Genomic DNA, 9,442 nt, shown 5'->3' with positions numbered 1-9,442 from the left:
GTTTCTCGCCTATAAACAATTTTTTATATTATTTGATTCGTTTTTATATGATATTAATCATATTTTGTAATAAAACAAATTATTAACAACTTTTTATTGATTTTTTCCACATATTAGAAATTGACGCGTTCTCCAATTGATTCAAATTTGTCGCGCCATTTTTATTACCCGCGTGGTGAAGCGTCAGGCTTTGACAGTGCAGGTGAAACGGCTTGGTGAGTCCTATATTTTCCTTATTTTTGCATGAATTAAATAGAAAAAGTACAAAAATAGCGAAGTACAAAATGGACATGTATTTCGATTATTTCGTGAGTTACAAAAGGTTTACATTCACGGCAATTCTGTTAAATTATCTCGTATAAATGTAATGGGGTATCGCTACCGTAAGCCACAGTTCACTAAAATATAAATTTATTATATTTCCAAAAGTTTTGAATAGCTTTCCTAATACAATAATTGTTTTATTTCTTGCAAATACTTATTCTGCATCAATTGTTTATTGTTTAATTGATATTTGCAATAATCATGTAAAGAAGTCTATGCTACCAATATACGTGTATAAAGTATCAGTAAGCTTCAAGTGTGATTTAATGTCTTCCACTCATTGTTGAATATTAAATATGTTTATATTTTCGACTAGAAGCATAAAAATTAATCAAGAATGTTCAAAAATATATGAATAATATGTTTGGTATTATAGAAAGTACATTTGCCAGTTATACTGTTGAACTTACTAAATAATTGATTGACAGCGTTCAAATATTCATATAAATTACTATTTGATTGAAAAATCACAGCTTCCTTAACTGCTAGATACATAAATAGACATTTAACTTTGATATATTTAGGCTGTATATTGTGCATTGTAATGCAAAATATAGACACAGCTTGAATTTGTGTTTCGTATAAGTTATAATAGGTAATTGAAAATAATACTTATCTACACAATTATTAAAGAGGCAGTTATATGAAAAATTAGTGTCATCATTTTAATATTGACATTTTTACCTAACTATGTTAAGTCTTGCACAAGTTATATGAAGTTTAATCAAAAGCATATAAAAACTATGGTCAACGAAACTTTCATTCGAATACACTTTTTCATAGATCTTTTCTCGTATGAAATAATACTGTTATTTCATCAATTACTGAAGAATCTTTTTGCAACAAATTGTCTTTTTTCAATTAAAGGACTAGTTGGAATTTTTCTTAATCAATACTCAAGTCTTTCTTCACGTACTGATATAGCATTCTGTTAAATTATCTAAGTCAGACATTATATATATCAGTACATAAAAATGCTCTATTGCTATGAAAAAATGGATAAATATAAATATAATGTTTATATATATATATATATTATACTTCAATATTATAAAAAGTATATGCTGGTAATGGAAACACTCAATCAGTGATCTTTGGTAACTTTTAAATAGCAGAAATTTCAGTCATTTTACCAGCGTGGTGATATTGATGGCATATTTTGTTGGCTTCCTAATGGGGGTCCACTGTGTAATAATGTAGAAAGTTTTATAACAAAAATACTGAAGTAAAATAGATTAATTTTAATCAGATCTCACATACCTCCATGCAATAAGAGGAGTAAGTCTCTCAGTTAATCTTTGGTAGTTCCTTTCCAATTCTCTTTGATAGTCTCTCTGATCTGGGCCAATTAGGTTCTTGTTTCTTCTCAAAGCATCCAGACACTTTTTTGAAAAATCTTTGAAACATAAACGCAGTTTATGTTGCAATCTAGTAGGCTGTGCATTTTGTTCTCTTAATCCAGAGAGAAATACAACTGCAACTTCTGCTGGTCCTTGATTCACAGTTGTTCCAATGCATCCTTGTAAAACCATTTGCAGTATTTTTGCATCAGGTGGTTCTTGAGCTGTAGCTGCAGCAACCTAGCAAGATTTATAAATGATTATAACAAAAATATAAAAAAGAAATTCTTTAACTTTTAAATTACACCTACTTCTGCAGTTTTCTTTTGTATATCTTCAATTGCAACTTCAATTGGACTTAGAACTATTTGCTTTCTAGCCACCACCCGAATTCTTGTTTTCAGATAAGGGAAATGTGTAGCTACTGTTAATATTGTTTTACGTTTACATTGTTCTCTCAGCTCCCCATGAGCTTTACCTCCAGGTGTGAATGGTGTTGCATACACAAATCTCTCTAAATAAAGTTAAAAATGGTAATAGAAAAACATAGAATATTTCAATATTATTCACTCAAGTGGTTACTTACTGATATTAAAATTCCTATGAAAAATAGTTGGTCTGTGCCTGAGTTCATGTGGCTCAAAATATGGTTCTACATAAGTAATTTGAACATAGGCTTTATCTGGTTCTAATTTACTAGGGTCTACAGGATTCGAGTCTTTTATTATCACAATGTTCTCGGCACCGAATCTTTCAGCATAAAAATTCTCAAGTCTCGAAAATATCTCTGGTAATTTCGTTAGAGTAGGCTCTTTATAAACAAATTCCTCGCCAGCAAGATCGCCAAATCGTCCTCCATAGAAACCAACTCTGAAATATGTACCGAATACTCGTTTCCCTGCTAATTGCTCCACTCGTGTGTATGCTTCATGAAGTTTCCTACAATAGAAAACAAGAAACACATTAATATCAGTTACATAAATTTTGAAGAGTCAAATGAAACGTACCCATGGATGTTAGCCAATTTTTTGTAATCATGAGCAGCTTCTGCAATTGGAAGCAATACTCTGTACACATCAGGAATAGCTTCGTACATTCCAGCTGCATGGAAAGAACTGGCAGCATGTTCCAATAAACCTGCTAAGCCACTTTCTGAAAAATCTGGACCCAAACATAAACCTTCTTCTCTTCTTGCTAACACATCATCGCCAACAGCACTTTCCTCCAAAGCATTTGGAGTAACAGGAGCTAAAGCAACAGCTCCAACTGGTCTTCCACCACCACCTGGTTCCAGGAGGTGTAAATATTCTGCTACTAAAGCAGCACTATGTACCAAACACATAGCAGCTTCTGTATGGTTTTTTCTTTCCATGTGTTGTTGAGCCATGTTTGCTAGCCATGTAAGCCTAAGATCTGGTGAACCCTGATATCCCTTTGCAATTCTGTGAGATGAATGTTTAATGTTGAATTTAATTAATCTTCTTAGTTGGTTAACATTCTTCTATTATTTACCTGTACATGAGATCTAAAAGCATTTCTGGATCCTCTTGGAATTCTTTCATTTTAACAGTGTCAGATAGTATCATATGCAGATTGAATAATAGGTCTTTTACTTGTTCTGGAAAACTTGTGTCCGCCAATTCTGTGTCTCTCTCAGCATACACTAGCACTGTCTTTAATGCTCTTCTAAGTGCTCCTTCGCTAGGAGCTCTTCCTCTTCCAACGAGAGCTGAGAGAGATGTTGTGACTTGCATCTTAACTCGTGCGAAATTCTAGAATCATTGCGTTATTTGTTACATTCAAATTAGTCTTACAAATATTTTTGGAGTACTTACATTACCGATCTCGAAGTTCTGACGCATCAGTAGATAAAGACTGGCAGCAGCATGGCTGCGAACAGCACTTAAGGGAGAACTACACCTAGTTAGTAACGTTAAACATAAATCACCGCATCTTTCGCTTTCTTCATCAAACAGAGCACTATGGTATTTGAACACCAAAGCACGTTGCGTGTTGAACATGTGTTGCAATACAGATGTACTTTGATTTCTGGCCAAAGCCCTTAAAAGTACTTTCAACACTGCTCCTACAACTGCACCTGCATAATTTCAAAGTTTCATAAATATCAGACATTTTGAACAAAACTTGTTCTTTGCTTACCTCCTCCACCATCAGCCTGAACGACTGTTTCTAAAGTATCTAAGACCACAAGGGAGGCTTCAGCTGCTAAGGCACCTTCTATATGAGCATCTTGTTCCACTGCTCTCCCTTCTGACTGTTCGCACGATCTTCAAGAATAGAAATCAATTAGAAATTTGATAAAAGTTTGAAATTTTTACAAATATGGAGTAGTCTACCTATAAGGCATTTGATCTTTACGCCATCTCAATTTGTCCCCACTCATTCTCTCCTTTCTTCGTAACATCATTTCACTTCTGGCACTTCCTTGACCGAGAATCACATCCTCCAGTCTGGATCGAATATCACTGGTGGCTGCTGCCTGTGGCGGTAGTCTCTTCAGTGCTTTCTTACCCTTATACTCAAAGGCTGCCGTAGCAATATTCAGGACTTGAAGAAGGCATAATATACGCCTAGAACTTAATTCTGCACACCATTGCACTAACGCGGACTGTTCCAAACCCTTCAGTACCCATAGAACGCACATCAATAAGTGTCGCGTAGCCTCAGAACTTAAGGAAACTCTGCACTGGGTGCCTGCAGTGTCCGCAGAAACTCTTCCCGATATAGCCAGGGCTACAGACTGGGTGATGGACCCAGATTCATCAGGGTACACGCTCTTGTCCTTGGAATCCCAGTGATAGAGTTGTGGAAGAGCATCCATTATGATATTTAAAAGAGGCAAATACAGTGCAGCGACTCTAGCTTTCGCAGAGGGGTCGGAATACCTCGAATCCGCGTCATGGTAGGCCATAAGATGGCGAACGGTCCCGATAGCTTTGTTTTGAAGCATAGGATTGGGTATTTCCAAAGTGTTGGACAAATCTGATAGGACGATGCCCACCAAGAAGTGTTGCTGCCGAAATTCCTGACTGAGTTCCGAGAATCTGGCTCGGTCTCCAGGTACCAAAGTGGATATCAAGCTACCTGAGCTCCCCGTTGATGGACTAGGCGATGCGGGCGCCGATCCTGATGTATATCCAGTCCCAAAGGGAAGATTTAACGCCACGTAGTGTTCATGGGAGCATACCGTTCGCACAAGATCGAGTTTCAGTGCGAAAAGGGCAGCCGAATCAGGGATGTGCATAGATGCATCCGATAGAGAGCAACATGCAGCTCTGATCAAGGACAAGACGAATCCTCTGTCCATCACCGACAGCAAATCAGAGAGGAAGTTACCGAGACTCGATATCAGATTGTTGGGTACCCTGTTCTCCTTTCCACAACGGGATATCACCTCGGACGTTAACGCGGCTGTGAGTGTAGCCACGTCGTCGCAGAATTGAGGAGAGAATCTGGATTTACGTGGAGCCTCCAGTATGTCCATTTCTGCCAACGTCACTACCATGGAACGAACTATCAATTCCAAGAAGAACCAAGAGTACGTGACTGCCAATTCACGTGCCTGGCCCGTAGACACGACCCAATGCAAAGCTAACTCTTCGTGCAGAAGTCTCCTCGTTGGTTGATTGTTTATCGAGGGTGATTCTTGACGCATCGACGCGGTTCGATCCAGTCCTCTGGAGTGCACTTCCATCTCTAAGTCCTCCAGAGGTAGATCAGGGTTGCTCTGAGCTCGGACGATGCCCTGGGTGTGTGTCATCCTTGGCAAGGAGCACTGATAAGCGACGTATGTAGCCAAAAGCGCGTGTCTTCCGTGGGCGTCCAATTGGCCATCTGGCAAATTGGTAATATTTCGTACCAACAGACCTATAGCCTCGAAAATTGTGGCCGCCACGTTCAGTGGTTGAGACGGTAATGTCGGGGGCCGTACTAGCAGAGATATTAATTGATCCAGAAGTTGAGGTAGAGATCGTACTAAAGCAGAATGTGACGCCCTTGCCAATTCCAGCAGGGCTGATTTTAATTCTGACTCCATTCCTGCCTCGCCAATTCGCGGAGGCACTTGGCCAGTTTCCAAGTAACCACACAATGACAAGAACCTAGAATTTTTTTTTTCAAATGAATTCGTGTTATTTATGTTTAATAACGAAGTATATCAGAATTGTACCTATCTATGTATTTATCTTGCGGATGTACACTGGAGACAGGTTCCAAAATCACTGTAAAAACGCCTCTGTGTGCGTCTACCCATCTTGTACCAGGTAGTAGAACATCAGGGGCGATGTACGAGTAATTTGGTGGAGGTGGATCCAGCATTGCTGGAAGACTGAACTCTCCAGATTGCAAGTGTCCATCTCTCAGAAGTGGTAACCACTGAACATGTGGATTAAAAATTTATTTTGGGTTCGTGTATTCTTTATCTGGAGTTTGATTATTTTTACCGTGTATGCTACAGCAGTCTCCACGTTCGGTTGCTCCGCTTTCTTTTGGCAACTGATGTGGTAAAACGTGAATAATAAGTGGTGCTTTGCACTCAGGTCGGCAGGGAGTCGAATTTTCACTTCGTCATAAAAGTTTGGATTCTTGTTGTGATAGGATACGGAAGTAAAGCATTCGTGAGTCATTTCAGGGCAGGATGATCTTCCAAAAATAGCTGTAAGAGCATCAGCTTCTTGTTCACCGCCCATGAGTTGAATTCTCACGGCGATGTTTCGAGCAGAGCCAGTTCTAGAGCTGAAATTTGCTTCCTGCAACAAATAAAATTTTATTTCAATTAGTATATCATTTCCTATAGAAATAATTAGTATGAATTTACCTTCGGATAGATATAAAGAAGATTACGATAGGTTAAATCCGGAGAAATAACTTCACTTGGAAACTCTAATATCTCTTTAACTGGTCTACTTTTCTCATCCGGGTACGGTATCAATCTTCTGAGGTCAGGATCTAAACACCTGGGCAATTCTTCAGGTCTGGGACTAAGGTCCAATTTCAGAATACCTGGTAGACATTTTAATCGTTTCAAATTAGAACCTGGTCTTCGTAGTTCAACTAAAAGCTTGTAAAGATCTTCGTCTCTTAGACGTTCACTTTCTTGCTTAAAGAAACTTGACACGGTCAACGTGATAGGCCTGAAATGTCCAAGTAATATTGGTTTAGATCTGCTAGATGATTAATATCATTGAAGCATTTACCTAAATGTGTCCAGGCAATTAGCAAAGTCATCAGGTGACCAACTGCGTCTTTTGTCAGAACTTCTTCTTTCTAGTGAGCCCCTTCTAGTTGGGGGTTCTACCTTTTTACGCCACTGTTCCAATCCACCTGATTTTCTGTCCAAAGATCCAGCACTCCCGGTGCTATCGGTGTCTCCACCACCTCCTATTACTCCAGAAAGGTGGATGGCAGTCCATGCAAATGGCATTCTATATCGACCCAATCGCTCGCATGCAGCTGTTGCTGCTGCTCTCACCTATTTTTAATTTAAATGTTCCTGTGTTAATTATTTCATATCGTGATTTAGGAGGGGGTTATTTATGGACTGTATGATTACTTTATCTTTATTCTTATCCTCGCGCAAATATGGCTCAGCACATTCTGATATATCACCTTGCAATACTTTCTCAAGTCTGACAACTAAAAACAAATCTGGACTTGGTTTATTGATACTCATCACACAGCTTCTTGCCAAGGTGCTGGCATCACTGTATGCAATGTGACTTCCAAGCATTCTTTTCAAACCCTCTGAATTCATGTCCACGTAAAAGTTCTCGGATACCTGCAATGTTGTAGTCAAAGAAACAGAACATTTTGTAAGATTCACAATTATTAAATACCTTCTTCTTTTCTTTGGCATCGTACAATGCTAGACTCGCAAAAATCGGTTCAACTTCCAATTCTAATTTCAATTGAAGACATTTAACAAGAATCTTATGGGCAAAAGGTTCGGAAGGCTCCGGTGCTGGACTAATCTCTTGCCACTCATCATCTGGGGAAGCTGGAGGTGCATAAAGTGGAAACAATGCTTCCTACAATTAATATCAATAGAGGAGGATTATGAAAACCTGATTGTACATATTTATTAGCCAATTTATCACTCACTTGACGATCTTCCGATCTCTTCTGTTCGTTCATTTGATCGATAGTTTCTGGACAGACCCGGTCCAACAAGCTCGGGAGAAGAGGATCGTGTTGAGAATGTCTTAAGTCCAAACTTGCCCAAGATCCCCTTGGTGTTTCACCAGAGCTTGATAGATCCTCTTCTTCATTCGGTGATCCTGAATCATTTGTGTCCTCTTGATCCACCTATTTTATATTTGTTTTAAATTGATGCTTCAGATATTTATTTCAATATATTTTTACTCAAGCACCTCAAAATCTTGTCTTGGGGTATCCTGCAGTAATCTGTCTCTTGCAATAGGAGACACTCGGCGCTTGTACTTCCTGTGAACTATAACCCAGTCAGAAGTAAAACTGTCGATACACCTTCTAACATAAGGAGATACTGTATCCCTAAAAATTAAACAAATGTTTTTATCATCAACATAAAAGTGTAGGGTTTCTTAATTTTTGAAAGAAACACTTCTTACAAGGATTCATGGGGAACAATTGGTTCTTCTGTTCGAATTTTTCTGTTTATTACTTTTAGCTCAACATCCTCAGGTGGAAAGTCTAATATTGATTTGAGAGGATCTCGATCAAGAACAGACTGATGTTGAGCTAAGAATTCTTCATAGTCTAATGGCTCCAGTACCTCACATAGTGACATCTTAAAAAAGTATTTTCAACATTTAATTAGAGATTATAAGATATGTAGACTATTCAAAAGCTGTGTTGTACCATTGAAGAAAAGCCTGAGAATGAGCTGCCACTCTTAGACAGATCACGTGAATATGAGGTAGAACTAGCAATCTGACGTCTAACGTCAGCTGCATGCTGTTTACTCAATTTCTGAGTAAAAGCCCTTTGTACGGATGACATTATAAATGTCGGAGTAAAATATTCCTTGGATGAAATCCTAGACATTTCATGTAGAAATAATAAAAATCCAGAATGAGACAAGCTAAAGGTGCAGCTAATACTTGTGATGTAACATCAACAATCACAAATGAATTTTACTATCATAGACTCTTGTTTAAATGTATTCTTTTTATTGCTAATTAATTACATAAAACCATGCATAACATTAAAATATTCAACAACAGAAACAAAAGAGGTCTTCATTATGATAACAGAAGACTGCACTCACGTGGCTTTATATTTACTAAAAGTCCATTGTGTAAAAAACTATAAGCACATTTAAGTCAATATTCCAATATTTTGACAGTTCTTGACATAAACCTTTGTTCCATCAGGGATGTGCCTTCACCACGCCAAAATTCCCATTAACTCCATAAGAGTGAAGCAGAGAGTGGAAACCCCAGCAGAATATCAATATCAGCCTGCCTGATGTCTAGCGCGACCTTACGGCCCTGAACCGAAGCAATCCCCCCTGTAAGTGCCTTTTCTTTTTTAATTATAATGTTAAACATAATTAAAAAATTGATTAGTAATCGATAACTTTGTTCTTAACATCAGATGGAATATTCTCTCCCTTTAAAAAAGCATTTATATAATGTTAATTCTTATGATTTAAGTTCTATTCTATTATCAAATATTGTTAGAATATTGATCAATTATTTATGAAATGTTGATTGAATTGCAATTAGTTATTAGTTTGCATGATTACAAAATTCTGAATGATAGTTCAGAGATTTTTA

The 9,442-nt window shown here is 37.8% G+C and overlaps 1 protein-coding gene across 1 annotated transcript; it reads right to left on the bottom strand.

Annotated features, from left to right (window-relative positions):
• Positions 1-266: 266 nt before the first annotated feature.
• Positions 267-9,095, bottom strand: Zir (dedicator of cytokinesis). The gene is made up of 20 exons (XM_034325198.2): positions 8,932-9,095; positions 8,523-8,700; positions 8,273-8,451; positions 8,054-8,195; positions 7,785-7,988; positions 7,520-7,711; positions 7,237-7,461; positions 6,881-7,155; positions 6,502-6,817; positions 6,128-6,433; positions 5,854-6,059; positions 4,022-5,785; positions 3,825-3,952; positions 3,500-3,762; positions 3,177-3,436; positions 2,672-3,106; positions 2,251-2,603; positions 1,976-2,178; positions 1,585-1,904; positions 267-1,508 (listed from the first exon to the last, which is right to left on the bottom strand). The coding sequence occupies exons 2-20, from the start codon at positions 8,661-8,663 to the stop codon at positions 1,454-1,456; spliced, it is 5,967 nt and encodes a 1,988-aa protein (XP_034181089.2). The 5' UTR covers positions 8,664-8,700; positions 8,932-9,095; the 3' UTR covers positions 267-1,453.
• Positions 9,096-9,442: the final 347 nt, after the last annotated feature.

Source organism: Osmia lignaria, chromosome 5 (assembly GCF_051020975.1).
Source record: "Osmia lignaria lignaria isolate PbOS001 chromosome 5, iyOsmLign1, whole genome shotgun sequence".
Taxonomy (NCBI): Eukaryota; Metazoa; Arthropoda; class Insecta; order Hymenoptera; family Megachilidae; genus Osmia; species Osmia lignaria.
This window is presented reverse-complemented; position numbering and strand designations above follow the sequence as displayed.

What these genes read in the sequence shown, in the direction of transcription:
- Zir (XM_034325198.2), bottom strand. Translation starts at nt 8,663, where the DNA reads ATGTCATCCGTACAAAGGGCTTTTACTCAGAAATTGAGTAAACAGCAT. An exon ending in CAAGATAAATACATAGATAG is followed by an intron (nt 5,786 to 5,853) that starts GTACAATTCTGA and finishes AAAAAATTCTAG; the next exon opens with GTTCTTGTCATTGTGTGGTT. An exon ending in TCAGGCTGATGGTGGAGGAG is followed by an intron (nt 3,763 to 3,824) that starts GTAAGCAAAGAA and finishes GAAATTATGCAG; the next exon opens with GTGCAGTTGTAGGAGCAGTG.